Source organism: Mesoplodon bidens, assembly GCF_964165515.1.
Source record: "Mesoplodon bidens genome assembly, chromosome: 6".
NCBI lineage: Eukaryota > Metazoa > Chordata > Mammalia > Artiodactyla > Ziphiidae > Mesoplodon > Mesoplodon bidens.
Genome location: NC_138162.1, coordinates 38,890,657 through 38,906,639, shown reverse-complemented (window position 1 = coordinate 38,906,639; position 15,983 = coordinate 38,890,657). Strand labels below are relative to the sequence as shown.

The window sequence follows — 15,983 nt, the reverse complement described above, 5'->3', positions numbered from 1 at the left end:
CTGTATGTGTCCCTATGGAGCATTTAATCCATTCACGTTTAAGGTAATTATCGATATGTATGCTCCTGTGACCATTTTCTTAATTGTTTTGGGTTTGTTTTTGTAGGTCCTTTTCTTCTCTTGTGCTTCCCACTTAGAGAAGTTCCTTTAGCATTTGTTGTGGAGCTGGTTTGGTGGTGCTGAATTCTCTTAGATTTTGCTTGTCTGTAAACCTTGTGATTTCTCCATCGAATCTGAATGAGACCCTTGCCAGGTAGAGGAATCTTGGTTGTAGGTTCTTCCCTTTCATCACTTTAAGTATATCATGCCACTTCCTTCTGGCTTGTAGAATTTCTGCTGAGAAATCAGCTGTTAAACTTATGGGAGTTCCCTTGTATGTTATTTGTTGTTTTCCCCTTGCTGCTTTTAATAATTTTTCTTTGTCTTTAATTTTTGACAGTTTGATTACTATGTGTCTCGGCATGTTTCTCCTTGGGTTTATCCTGTATGGGACTCACTGCGCTTCCTGGACTTGGGTGGCTATTTCCTTTCCCATTTTAGGGAAATTTTCGACTATAACCTCTTCAAATATTTTCACTGGTCCTTTCTCTCTCTCTTCTCCTTCTGGGACCCCTATAATGCTAATGTTGTTGTGTTTAATGTTGTCCCAGAGGTCACTTAGGCTGTCTTCATTTCTTTTCATTCTTCTTTCTTTATTCTGTTCCGCAGCAGTGAATTACACCATTCTGTCTTCCAGGTCACTTATCCTTTCTTCTGCCTCAGTTATTCTGCTATTCATTCCTTTTAGTGTAGTTTTCATTTCAGTTATTGTATTGTTCATCTCTGTTTGTTTGTTCTTTAATTCTTCTAGGTCTTTGTTAAACAGTTTTTGCATCTTCTCAATCTTTGCCTCCATTCTTTTTCCGAGGTCCCGTATCATCTTCACTATCATTATTCTGAATTCTTTTCCTGGAAGGTTGCCTATCTTAACTTCATTTAGTTGGGGTTTTATCTTGTTCCTTTATCTGGTACATAGCCCTCTGCCTTTTCACCTTATCTATCTTTCTGTGAATGTGGTCTTTGTTTCACAGGCTGCAGGATTGTAGTTCTTCTTGCTTCTGCTGTCTGCCCTCTGGTGGATGAGCCTATCTAAGAGGCTTGTGCAAGTTCCCTGATGGGAGGGACTGGTGTTGGCTAGAGCTGACTCTTGCCCAGATAATCAAGTTCTTACTTCTTTCTGCTTGTGTTGGAGGGTCTCCTGCAGAGGCGGCGGGTGGCTGTAGCTCACCGTGGGGACAAGGACACTGGCAGCAGAAGTTCTGGGAAGTACTCCTTGGCAGGAGCCCTCCCAGAGTCTCTATTACGCTTCACTTTATTGCATTTTGCAAATACTGCGTTTTTTACAAATTGAAGGTTTGTGGCAACCCTGTGTTGTCAGATAGTGATTAGCATTTTTTAGAAATATTTTTTAGAAAAATTTTTTTAAAGTGTATTTTAATTGAGGTAATTTTTAGACATAATGCTATTGCACACTTAAGAGACTACAGTATAGTGTAAACATAACTTTTTATTCACTGGGAAACAAAAGCTTGTGTGACTAGCAGTCTGGGACTGAACCCTCAATATCTCAAAGGTATAACTGTAAATAATTTTTTGAAACCTTTCTTGAGTGACATCAGTGAAATGGCAGAGTAGGTAGTTCCAAGTGCCCACCCCTCCAAAGATCACTAAGAAGTCGTACAAAAACTGTTCAGGATCAGCTTTGTCACAACTCCAGAAAATGATGAGAAATTTACAGCAACTCAGAGAACAATGAATCAAGAAACAAGGAACGTAACACAGTAGGAAAGCTTTGCAGCAATTTTTACAACCCTTGCCCCACCCCTTCACTCAGTGGTCTTTGAAGATTACTGCCTTCATTCTTAGTGTAGGAATCTAGTCCCTGGTTCAAGAAAGAAGAGAGAAGACTCTATCTACTCTGAAAGAATTTTGTTTGTCTGTTTTGCCCAGCCTGGGGGCTACCTGAAGTTCTGACACAAGATGCTTGTCTTTGTTTTGCTAACTTAGAACTCTCTCTGGGCAGAAAAGTGGCTACACAGAGGGCATCTCTCAAAAACCTTGTAAGGCCAATAACAACTTGCTGCCACCTGGGGGAAAAGATTTCAACTAAGGCACACAGACACACCAAAAGCCTGGGAGGAAAAGTTGGGGAGAGAATTTCCTCGGGAAATTAGGGCACTGTAAAGTGCCCACATATCCTAAAGACAGGAATTTAGGAAGCCACACACTTGCCTGCCCAGCGCAGGAAGCATACTCAGAAAAGACCTGAAGAGAACATAAGTTTTCACCTCTGGCTGATCTTTAGGCTCAGCACAAGCAAGAAATGAAGGCTAAGACAGACTTGTAAACAGTCTGGCTAAGTATAGCAGGAGAGCTACAGCACAGACCATTCTGCAAAGTTAGAAGGGTTTTTTTTCCCCCCTTTCTTTTCTTTTCTGTTTTTGTTTCTTGAGGGTTTTTCTTTTGGCATTCAAGATCTCTCTCAAAATATGAGCTGACTAAAGCTAAAGAAACAGACTTTAAAGAACAAACACAATAAAGAATAGAGTTTACAAAAACAGTTTAGAAAAGTCACCAAGCAACTACAAACCACAGCACACAACTAAAACAAACTCTGAGGAGAAAGGAGAATCTGATTTCCAGAGTTACTACTTTATAATATTCAAAACACCCAGTTTTCAACAAAATATTACAAAGCATGCAAAAAAACAAAAATATTAACTCCCATACATAGGAGTTAATTTCTCCTATGAGGAAGCAGACATTGGAATTACTAGACAAAGATGTTAAACTGTCTTAAATATGCTGAAAGAGGTAATGGAAACCATGGACAAAGAACAAAAGAAAACCAGGAGAACACTGTTTCAACAAACTGAGAATGTCAAAAAAGAATCAAATTATTATAATTTTTTTTTCTTGCAGTACACGGGCTTCTCACTTTTGTGGCCTCTCCCGCTGTGGAGCACAGGCTCCGGACGCGCAGGCTCAGCGGCCATGGCTCACGGGCCCAGCTGCTCCGTGGCATGTGGGATCTTCCCGGACCAGAGCACGAACCCATGTCCCCTGCATCGGCAGGCGGGCTCTAACCACTGCGCCACGAGGGAAGCCCCACAAATTATTTGTAAAAATAGAAATTCTGAAACTAAAAAATACAAAAACCGAAATGAAAAAAATTCACTACAGAGTCTTAATGGCAGATTTGAACGGTCAGGAGGAAAGTAACAGCAAATTTAAAGATAGGTCAACTGAAATTATCCAGTCTGAGGAACAGAAAGAGAAAAGAATTAACAGGGCCTATGATACCAGTAGGACATCAAGTGTCTTATGGGTCCATTTGGGCTGCTAAAACAAAATACTACAGACTGGGTAACTTATAAACAACCAAAGTTTATTTCCCACAGTTCTAGCAGTTGTAAAGTCCAAGATGAAGGTTCTGGCATGGTCAGGTTAGGGACTACTTCCTGGATCATAGCCAGTGCCTTCTTGCTGTGTCCTCACATGGCAAAAGGGGCAAGAGAGCTCTCCAGGGCCTCTTTCATAAAGGCACTAATTCTATTCATGAGGGCTCCACCCCCATGACCTAAGCACCTCCCAAAGACCTCCTAACACCACCATCTTCGGGGGTCAGGATCTCAACACACGAATTCTGGGGGACACCGCAGCATCAAGCAAGCATACCCCCACACACATAATTGGAGATCCATAAGGCAAGAGAGACTAGGGCAGAAAGAATATTTGAAGAAATAATGGCATAAACACAAAGAGAGATATACATGGAGATATAATCAAACTATCAAAAGACAAAGACAAAGAGAGACTCTTGAAAGCAGCAAGAAAGAAGCAGTTTATCACACATACCAGTCCTCAGTAGGATTAACAGCTGATTTCTCAGGAGAAACTATGCAAATCAGTGGGATGACATGTTTAAAGTGCTGAAAGGAAAAAAAAATCAAACAATAATCTTATATTCAACAGAACTATCACTCAAAAATGAAGAAATTAAGCATTCCCAGACAAACAAAAGCTAAGAGACTTCATTGCTAGACCTTTCCTACAATAAATCTAAACGGAGTTAGTTCTTCAGGCAGAAATGAAAAGACACTAGACAATAACTCAAAGCCATACAAAGAAATAAACGACACCAGGTAACTACATAAGCCAGAAGTTTTGCACTTTGGGCTTATAACTCTTCTTTTCTTTCCTATATAAAAGACAAATGCCAAGTGTATTAAAAAAATAATAAATCTTTGTTAATGGGAACACAATATAAGATGTAATTATGACAACAATAACAAAAAGGGAGGGACAGAAATATATGGGAGCAGAACTTTTGTATACTATTGGTGCTAAGGTGATATTAATTCAAAAAAAAAACAGTAAAGGAAACAAGAAAGAAAAGAAAATGGTTCATTACAAAAAAATCAAACCCAAAAGAAGGCGGTAATCGAAGAATTGATAAACAAAATAGGTATAACACTATAGAAAACAAATAAAATGGGAGAAGTTCTTCCTTGTAAGTAATCACTTTAAATGTAAATAGATTAAATTCTGCAAACAAAAGGCAGAGACTGGCAGAATGGATTTTTTTTTTTAATGAACCAACTATATGCTATCTACAAGAAACTCACTTTAGAGCCAAAAACATAAATAGGTTTAAAAGTGAAAGGATGGAAAAAGAGATAACAATTATAAACACATGCACACCTAACAACAGAGCTCCCAATATGTATGAAGCTAAAATTGGCAGAATTGAAAATAAAGACACAGCTCAAAAATAGCTGGAGACTTTCACTTTCAATTAATGGATAGGACAACTAGACAGGTCAACAAAGATATAGAAGACTTGAACAACACTATAAACCAACTACACCTAACAGAATATGAAGAACATTCCACACAAAAACAGCAAAATATCCATTTTTTTCAAGTGCACGTGGAACGTTTCCCAAGATAGACCATATGTTAGGCCCAAAGCAAGAATCAATAAATTTTAAAAGATTGAAATCATCCAAAGCATCTTCTTTGACATACTTGGAATGAAACTATAAATCAATAACAGAAAGAAAACTGGAAAATTCACAAATATGTGGAAATTAAACAACACTCTTAAACAGCCAATGGGTCAAAGAAGAAATCACACAGGAAATTAGAAAATACTTTGACACGAATGAAAATAAAAGCACTACATATCAAAATTTATGGGATACATTTCTAGGACTGGAAGGCTTAATATAAGATACCACTGCTACCCAAAGTGATATACAGACTTAGTGCAATCCCTATTAAAATCCCAAAGACCTTTTTTGCAGAAATGGAAAAAGCAATCCTCTACTCATGGAATTGCAAGAGGCTCCAAGTAGACAAAACAATATTTTAAAAGAACAAAGCATGACTCACACTTCCCTATTACAAAATTTACTGCAAAGCAATGGCAATTAAGACAGTGCAGTACTGGCATAAGGAAAGACATAGGCCAATGAAACAAAATGAGAATCAAGACATTAACCCTTATCTGATGGCCAACTGATTTTCAACAAGGGTGCCAGGAACATGCAATGAGGAAAGAATAGCTCTTCAACAAATAGCTCTGAGATAACTGGAATTCTACATGCAAAAGAATGAAGTTGTACCTCACACAATATATAAAAAATTAACTCAAAATGCATCATACACCAAAATGTCAGAGCTGAAACTTTAAAACTCTTAAAAGAAAACTGGGATAAATATTCATGACCTTGGATTTGACAATGGATTCTTAGATGTTGCACCAAAAGCCTAAGCAACAAAAGAATAGATAAACTGGACTTAAAATTTAATAAAACATTTGTGTCAAAGGACATTATCAAGAAAGTGAAAAGACAACCTACAGAATGGGACACAATACTTGCAAATCATATGTCTGATAAGGTTTTAGTATCCAGAATATATAAAGAACCTTTACAACACAACAAAAACTCAAATAAAATATGGGTAAAGGACTTGAATACACATATCTCCAAAGTAGTTGTATGTATGGGCAGCAAGCCCATGAAAAGATGCTCAACATCATTAGTCATTAGGGAAATGCAAATCAAAACTATAATTGAGGTCAATTATATCTCAGTAAAGCCTGAAGGGAAAAAAATTAAACACACACACACACACACACACACACACACTCACAGTGAGATACGACTTCACACCAACTCAGTTATACTCAAAAAAAAAAAAAAAAAAAGACAGGAAAAAAGTAGAAATAGGTGTTTTTTTGTCAAGAATGTGCAGAAACTAGAAACTTCATATATTGCCGGTAGGAATGTAAAGTTTTAGCCACTGTGGAAAAGTTTGACAGTGTGATGCAATGTCATATACATATGTATATATACATATACAATGGACTGTTATTCAGCCATAGAAATGATACATGCTACAAGGTGGATGAACCTCAAAAACAGTATAGTAAGTAACAGAAGTCAGACACAAAAGGCCACATATTTTATGATTCCATGTAATAAAATGTCCAAAATAGGTAAAACCACAGACAGAAAACAGATTGGTGTTTTCCAGAGACTGCCTATAGAGGGGAAAAGGGAGTGAATACTTAATGAATACAGGACTTTCTTTTGGGGCGATGAAAATATTTTGGAACTTGATATAGGTGGTGGTTTCACAACATTGTGAATTACTAAATATCAGTGAATTATACTTCAAAATGGTTAATTTTATGCTATGTGAATTTCTGCTCAATTTTTTAAAAAAACTAACGAGCTCTGAACATACTATGGACTTTAGTTAATAATGTACCAATTTGGTTCGTTAATTGTAACAAATATATCATATTAATGCAAGATGTCAGCAATAGGGGAAACTGGATATGTGGTTAATGGGAACTCCCTGTAATGTCTTAACATTTCTACGTATGTAAAACTAATCTAAAATAAGCATATCCTTGAAGAAAAAAACTTTCTTTCCATGTAAGTTAAATTTTTACATATATAAGTTAAATGAAAAAAGAAAGAAAAATTTTAAAAAACCTACATCCAAACTGAAGATGTTTTTACTGCTGTCAATATAAAAACCTAAAGCCTTCCCAAAGCTTAAAAACATCAGCCTGGAACCTTGATAATAAGCCACAGCAAAATTCCCTTCAATCACTTTTCACCCTGAAAGAAAAGCTCAATCTCAACATGGATGAGTTATCTTATAGGATAAGTCATGTCTAAAAAATTCTTAGATATTAAAACCTATTTCTGCAACAGCCAAGAGGTGGAAGCAACCTAAATGTCCCCTGACAGATGAATGGATAAAGAAAATGTGATATATACAATGAAAAATTATTCAGCCTTAAAAAAGAAGGCAATTCTGCCATATGCTACAACATAGATGAATATTAAGGGCATTATCCTAAGTGAAATAAGGCAGTCACAAAAAGACAAATACTACATGATTCCACTTACATGCGTTATCTAAAATGGTCAAACTTAGAAACAGAAAGCAGAATAGTGGTTGCCAGGGGCCACAGAGAGGAAGAAAGGGGGAGCTCGAGATGGGTACAGTTTTGGTTTCGTAAGATGAAAAAGTTCTGGAGTTCTATTACAACAATGTTCATATAGTTAATACTTCAAAATGGTTAAGATGGTAAATTTTATGTTATGTGTTTTCTGCCACAAAAGTATAAAAAGAAAAAAAATGTGAGGGGACATCCCCAGTGGTCCTGTGGTAAAGAATCTGCCTTCCAATGCAGAGCACGCGGGTTTGATCCCTGGTCAGGGAACTAAGATCTCACATGCTGGGGGGCAACTAAGCTGGCGCCACAACTATTGAGCTCGCATGCCTCAACTAGAGAGCCTGCGTGCCTCAAACTACAGAGCCCACATGACCTGGAGCCCGCACGCCACAACTAGAGAGAGAAAAACCTGCAAGACACAACTAGAGAGAAGCCCGAGCACCGAAACCAAGAGACCACGTGCCTTAACGAAAAAAGATCCCACACGCCTCAACAAAGATCCCATGTGCCACAACTAAGACCCGATGCAGCCAAAATAATAATGATAATAAGGGAAAAGAATGTGAGAAAGCACTGTGGCAGATTATAATATTGTTAAAATATTCACTGCTCTTTCCGCACTGTGGGCCCCAATGAGGCCAACTTGGCCATATGACTTTGCTTTGACCAATAAAATGTGAATAGAAATCACATGTGTGACTTCTGAGCAAAAGCTCTAAAACCCATCACAAGGTTCTACCATCTCTCTTTCCTCTCTGCCTTGAGACTCGCATGTCCCAGGTAGGGGATGTTCCTCCTGGGTCCCAGAATGAACAGGATGAAGAGCACACCTGCTGTTAACCTCACAGGATACATAACACGAGCTTTGTTTAGGTTGAGATTGAGATTTTGAGGTTCATTCTGCAGCATGGTTTAGCCTAAGCTAACTGACTTAGGCACATTGTTAATAAATATTTGTTAATGGGATAAAGATCTCATCAATTCTCCACAATAATTGTATAAATTGTTGCTGGTTATGATCATATCATGAATAATTGTTTTAAATAGTTTTTAAAATGCAAAACAAACACAGCATCTATGATCCATAAAAATAGCAGATGATTTGTTCTGTTAAGAAAGAAATGGAACATGAAATAAGATTAATTAAAAACCTTAGTAATACAACTCCTCTGCCATGAAAGGATCATTTCCCTAATTTTTTTTAATACATTTAATGTATAGTATTGCAAAGTATAGGGTCAGTAATTCTCAACAAATCTTTGTTAATTTATTTATTTATTTTTTATTTTTGGCTGTGTTGGGTCTTCGTTTCTGTGCGAGGGCTTTCTCTAGTTGTGGCAAGCGGGGGCCACTCTTCATTGCGATGCGCGGGCCTCTCACTATCGCGGCCTCTCTTGTTGCCGAGCACAGGCTCCAGAAGCTCAGGCTCAGTAGCTGTGGCTCACGGGCCTAGTTGCTCCGCAGCATGTGGGATCCTCCCAGACCAGGGCTCGAACCCGTGTCCCCTGCATTAGCAGGCAGACTTTCAACCACTGTGCCACCAGGGAAGCCCCCTAATATTTTTTAAATACATAAAAACATATTGTTGACTCTATTACAATTTGAAATCACTGATTTAGTATCAAATACTATCTAGTATCAAAATTTTAAGATTATCCATTACTATTTTCTCTGTTTCTGGTTAAAAAAAAATTTTAACAAGCATGTTTAATAGTGGGGGAAGATTTTTTTTTTTTAAGTTAACTATTTGGCTGCCTCCCAGTAACTCTAAGATCTTGTTTCATCTAGAACAAGAAAATGCAAATCATACTTGCATTTTCCAAATGAGAAATAAAGAGCTGAAAAATGCAACATAATACAACATCCCAGCCATATACAGGTAAGACTTCACTAAGTGCATTCTTTCAACCAAGAAAATTAAACAAGGCAAGTAATCATCTAATACCCTAAATAAATGAATAAATAGCATATTTTAACCATATATACAAGAATAAGCAGTGTCACTTAAAGAGGACCTTTTTCATTTTAGCCTTAGCAATAAGAAAACCATGTATCTATGTACATTTTGACAATAACAGAGTTAACTCATCAGCCACTAAGTGTACCTGTAGCTTAAGAGAGAAATCTTGTCAAGACTGCTTGATGATTTGCAAAAAAAAAAAAAGTAAAGTTAAAAAAGAAACTCTTAGACATCCTATTGCTATTATATGGCAACTGCTGCAAAATAAGCTACTAGAAAGAAAAATGAATAAATCGCCAAAAATGTTTGCATACTTCAGCAGGTTTAATTTTTAAAACAATCTCCGTACCTCCAGAAGATAGTGATTTTGAAAGTGTTTTCTAAAATATTTCATGGTAAATATTTTGTTTTCATTGTCAATAACTTTAAAGTTATTTAATAAAATTGGAGTTATTTCTCAAGCCACTTAGAATAATGTACACATTTACCTAAGCTTTAGAAAAAGTTATGTTCAAACTTTATATTCATGTGATTACTAAAAAAACTAAAAGTCCTCAACACATTTTTGTACAAAGTAAAATTCAAATAAATTATACAGATACAACATGGAAGGAAAAGAAAAACAGTTCTCAGAGGGAGGCATGTGTACCTTCTCACTTTCATGAGAAAATGTAAATAGATCTTATTTCCCTTTTCGAATTCAGATTTAGATCCAAATTTCCTATGGCTCGCATATCTGCTTCCTAACTCTATCCCTCACCTTGACCTATCTGGACCACTTTCTAAGTCTTAATTTGCATCTATCTGTTGTACTGTGTGTATTCTCATGATGCATCTCAATCAAGATATAGGTAGTTATGAATAGTGTGTATTACTTCATAAGTCTACTTGCATCTTCTTTTTTTTGTGGGGGGGCCATGCTGCCTGGCGGAATGTTGTTGCCTGATCAGGGATCAAACCTATGCCCCCTACACTGGAAGCGCAGAGTCCTAACCACTGGACCACCACCAGGGAATTCCCTACTTGCATCTTCTTAATACTAAAAATAAATAAATAAACCCCTAAAGTCAACACACACATGATAAACACAGAAGCAATATCAGGTACAGATTAAGAGTAAGGGCTCTAAAAATTTCCAATCAGTTCTGCCACTTGTATGATGTTAACTTAATCTTGGGGACTTCTCTAATTCATCCTTTTTCATCAGGTAAACAAGGTAAATTAATTAAAGAATGCAAAACAATCAACACAAAGTCTGGTGGTTTGCTCTGCAAGGCAATAAATAACAAATGGTGGCTACTATGTTCACGTTAACATGTTAACATGACGTTATGTTTAAACATGGTGGTTATCAAAAACTTCTGTGTACTAATCAGCTGTTTGTAAGGTCATGTGCAGCCTAGATGTTTAAAGTGATTGGTGATAGAAAGGGGAAACAGGATAGGCAGCTGGCGGGTCCTGAAGGGTAAGTGGTATCTGAGGATGTGCAGAGAAGCCAAACTACACAGGTCCCAAAGTGGAGAAGTAACCTCATGAATGCAGTCTGAGTAAAGGGCACAAAATATGGAAGCTTGGAATATCATTTGGCAGATGAAAATTAGACCTTCTCCCTTCCTTCCCAGAATTCTACAACCTGGGAAGAGACAGTGCTAATATATAACTATATCCCAATAGTGCTAAACAATCTTGTGATGAGGGGCCAAAATAAGTTGGTAGAAGATGGACGTTCTCCTCATAGGCGGAGAGGCAGTGTTGGGCAGAAACAAACAAGAAAGCAAGCAAAAGCTGACACCAGGTGTGTAGGACTCAGATGTTAACACCTCCCATGGGAAAGGTGGCATCAAAAGACAGTAAATGAACACAAAAGTTGTTCTCAAACCCACAGCTGTTATTGCCTCTAACCCACATACTGAGAGAAGGGGGTAGAAGTTGGTGCCATGTTATTGGCACCAACTATATTACAAACTTGTCTTCCCAAAAAGTGAGCAGACTCAGCCAGCATGATTCACCTACGATGTATATGGAGATAAAAGAACTACGAGTACTTTAGAGAAGCAAAACAAAGTAAAGGAGGCTGGAACTCCCAATCTTTAGTCTAGAATGTACTGATCACAAATCAAACTAGGTAACTTCCTTAAATGAAAGTATATTCCAGAAGCCACAAAATACGGAGGCTTGAGGCTCCCCCTCAAGTTGCAGAAACTAAATGAATGAATTTTTGGAGCTGTATTTGGATTGCTTCATTGATAAAAGGACACGTTAAAATCAATTTGTTTACTAATTTATGAAACAGTTATGGTATGAAAGATGGTGAGGAGGCAAAAAAGTGAAATATATAAGAGCCTTTTCACTTTTAAATGTTTTTCATAACTTGTGTTATGTTTTACTTCTGAAAAGAGGTAGACAAAGTGGAAATAAAATTCAAACCTACGCATTAAGAATGTTTTCTAAAAGGTTTATGTGAAGATAAAACTGTTTTAGCCCCCCCCACAAAAGTATAGATTTCACTTATCTATTATAACATTAATCTTCTTGGATAATCCAAAATTAGATTCAGTTATAATTAAGAATAAAATAATAGATGCAAAATCTTCTATAAGTAACTTGTGCATATATGTCTTTATGTTGCTCAACCATATAACCTACTACATATATATTTTTTAAGTACTAAACATGTAAATATGTTAACACGGAAAAATATCTAGGATACCCAGCCATCTTACTAAGGGCTACCTAGAGACAGCACACAGTGATAGTTCACTTCACAAACTCAGCACTAATCTAAATATTTCTACTACTTCTTCTTTCAAATTTTTACTGAAGTGCAGTTTCAAGAGTTGAAGTGTGTCAAGGCATATAGCTGTATAAATTTATAGTTCTTTAATAACAATGCCATTAGTAACAAAGTGTATCAATTTCCTCAGGGCTCAACACAGTGTTTCAACATCTTTGCTACTGCGTGTAAAATGATGATAAAACCTGTTTCAATTTTTATAGTATTTGCCAATATAGACGTACTTATCAACAAGGTGATTTACTTGTTTTATCTTTAGCAAACTGCTTATCTTATATAGCCACTTAACAAATAGAATCTGAATATTAACCTTATATTAGCACCATTCATTACACAAATACTTAACTGAGCACATTTATTCAGCATTTACAGAGTATAAGGTATTAAAGTCAAATAAGTCTACCAGAGAGAAATTGTCCCGGAGCTCCTGGAGCTTACAGTCTATAGAGGTAAGTATATGTCAGCAGAGAGGCACCTCCAACACATGCTTCAGGACTAGGAGCCACAAAAACTCAACTACAGTACCAGCGTTCCCGCTACCTAGCTGTGTACCTTGGGGAGCTCCCTTCACCAATGCCTCTAAGCCTCAATTGCCTGATCCGTAAATTGTAGGTTCGAATCCTTTCCAGCTCTAATACAGTCTGAGACTCCAAGCAATTCGAGGTTGGTGACAACAAGCGTCCCATTCCACTCCTTGAGCTCTCAGAACCTAGCAAAGTTGTACGCTGGATGCGTGAAAGACAGCGAGGGCTCAACTCCCGCTGGGGAAGATTCCCCTAAGTCCATTCTTGTTCTTCGGCTATCTCTACAGGGCATCTTTAGCAGGGTCGGGGTATCTCCGGTGAGGCAGAAACTGCGCAACCCCTCCCCCCGCACCCAGAGGAACAGTTCAAGGCCTGCGGCCCTTCCCGCCCTCTCCCGCCAGAAAAGACTCAGCGGTGGGCCGAACGACTGGCAGAGCGGGTTGACCATCCCCCTCCGTGACAACAAGGCCACGCTCCCGCCTACGGCACCTGCTGGCCTGTGGCCTCCGGTCTGCTGGGCTTCCCCACCCACCGGGAGGTGTCACGTGACCGAAACCTAGCCCCGCCCCCGGGGGCAGTTTTTTGCCGCGCGGCAGTGACGTCAGCGTCCTGTCACCCGCCAACGCCACCGCCCCTGCCAGAGCGACCTCGCGTTTTAAACTCGGCCCCGCCCCGCCCGCCGCGTCTGCGGGCGCTGCCGGCTCCCGGGCCGCGCCGTTAACGAACTCCATCTGCCCCAAGCCCCGCCCGCGCCGCTTACCTTGAGGTGGCCGCTGTCCGGGCTGCTCGCTTCCTCCTCGTCCTCACCCCCTGAGGCGGCGGCGGCCGAGGCGGTGGGCGGGGGCGCGCCCCGGCCCCGAAGCCCTGGGTGCTCTGCGGCGGCGGCGGGCAAGGCAGCCGAGGCGGCGCCCCCGGCGGCTCCGGGGCTGAGCGTCACGTTGTGCGCGTTCTCGCCCCAGCGCCACGGGTACACCATGAAGTCACTGAAGCCGGGGCTGGTGGGAATAAGCGGTGGCGGCGGCTCCGGCTCCCCTCCGCCGCTGCATGTGGGCTTGATCGGGGTCGTCCTGATGACCGACACCAGCACCCGCTTCGGGGAGTCCTGGCAGAAGATGACGGGCGGCGGCTGCGGCGGGTTGTCAGCCATGGGCGCCTCCACACCCCGGATCATTGCCCGGCCCCGATCCGCAGCTCCGGCGGCCGTGGGCCGCACTCCCTGAGCCTGGGTCTGGCCCTTTGCTCCGCTCGCCCGCGCTGCTCCGAGTCGCCGGCTCTCAGTCCCGCTGGCTCATGGCAGGCGGACGTTTCCTAGAACCCTCCTGCGCGGCGGCCAGCGAAGGAGAAGAGCCGCTCGGCCTGCACCAGGCTGCCAGGGCCGGACCCCAACCCTGGGTCAAGCCCGCCCTCCACTCTTTGTGCTCCCCAACGCAGGCTGCAGCGGCGGGAAGCAGCGGGCGCCTTGCCTTGCGATGACAGGAAAGCAGGACGCGCGGCGCCGAGCCCCCGAAAATAACCACCTGCCGCCGGGGTCCCTGCTCCAGTTTTTCCCGCGTTACATTTCGCGCCTGGGTGGAACCAATCACCGCGAGTCCCCTGCCCGCTGGCCGCAGCGACGAGTGACAGGACATGCGAGCCAATAGCTGTGCCTGGATTTCTTTCTAGCTAGAGTGGGGCGGAGCCGGACCTGCGCGCGGGTCCTTTCTGCCACGCTATTGGCCGCGGCTCTTGTATTTTTTTTCTGCCTGAAGAGCCAACAGCGTTCGAAACTCCGGGGGAGCGCGCGTCGTCTGCACTCGCCCAGACACACCCTCCAGTAGCCCCGCCCCTGCCGTCCTTCCGCGCGGTTAGTCAGGGTTGGAGGCGCGCTGTGGGCGACAGGCAGGGGCGGGCGGTAAGAGAGTTGCTGATTGGAAAGTTATCAGAAAGGGGGCGGGCCAGGGGTGGTAGTTGGCCGACGGGGGCGCGCGTCTTCCGGCCCCACCCGCCTGTGGCTGTTGGGCTGTCGTTCCCGCGCGGCTGGGAATTTAAAGGGCTGGGGCCCGGGCTGCCCGCTGCCGTCCGTGGCTCCCGCCACCCGCTCTAGGGGGACCGAGGCCTTCTTACTGCAGTTTCTAGTAGACACCAAAAGGTGCGTCGTTTCTTACTGGTTCCCATCTGCCCAGCTGTTGGACTCGCTGTGAGTTGACCCTCTCCGCACCCCCTACTCGCCCCAAGGCTGAGGTGGGCATCAGTCCCAGCCTTCGCCTCCCCGGGCCTCGGTTTCCCGTCTGTGTAAAGTGGGATAGTTAAGGAAGTCGTCTCTGAGGTCCCTGTGTGCTGCTCGCGGCTCGGAGGGGACATGAACACAGGCGTGTGTCCATTCTTACCCCCGGGACGGATGCCCCAAAGACGCCAGAGGACTCCCCGCCCTCCCGCCGTGGTTCCTCACCCGTCCGGGGCCGGCCCTTCATCCCCCGTCTGGAGGGGCGTTGAGCTGTGGGTGCCCCGGAGGGTTCGGGTCATTCCCGGCTCTGCCCGCCCCCGCCTCAAGGACCCCACCCCGCACCAGAGGGATCCTGAACGACCGGAGTCCAAGTCTGACAGTCACTCACCGAGGGCCAGTGTGGGCTCGGAAGGGGATGGGGCAAAATGGGATGTCCAGCCTCGTATTCACTAGAATGTGAAAGAAGTGACTGTGTTTTGTTTTGTTCTTTGGTTTATTGCCAGGGCCGAGCCTGACTCATGGTAGACTTTCAATAAATATTTGTTGAATAAATGAGTGAATATTTGGTAGTTAAAGGTTAGGATTAGTAATTAGAACAGACCTGCATAATAGCTGAGTATTCTCTCTCCCCAACACACACACACGCGCGCGCGCGCACACACACACACACACCCCTATGCCACAAGTGTTTAAAAACAAGTTTAACTTATATGAACAACTTCTAAGATACATTTTTAAGTGATTAAAAGAAAAAATGGGGACTTCCCTGGTGGTCCAGTGGTTAAGACTCCTCACTCCCAATGTAGGGCGCCTGGGTTTGATCCCTGGTCAGGGAACTAGATCCCGCGTGCCGCAACTAAGACCCGGCGCAGACAATTTTTTTTTAATGGACTAGTATGATTTTATTCATCTTTTTAAAAAGGTGGAAAATAAACATACATTTTTGCTTTTAGATATGCAAAATACTAGCAAGATAC

At 41.9% G+C, this 15,983-nt stretch overlaps 1 protein-coding gene across 1 annotated transcript in view; it reads right to left on the bottom strand.

Annotated features, from left to right (window-relative positions):
* Positions 1 to 15,485, bottom strand: part of ZNF367 (zinc finger protein 367) — a 29,264-nt gene extending 13,779 nt beyond the window's left edge. Inside the window, exon 1 of the mRNA XM_081236949.1 lies at positions 13,564 to 15,485. Coding sequence (XP_081093075.1) covers positions 13,564 to 13,974 — 411 coding nt within the window. The 5' untranslated portion in view covers positions 13,975 to 15,485. The remainder of the gene's footprint in view (positions 1 to 13,563) is intronic.
* Between the last annotated feature and the right edge of the window lie 498 nt (positions 15,486 to 15,983).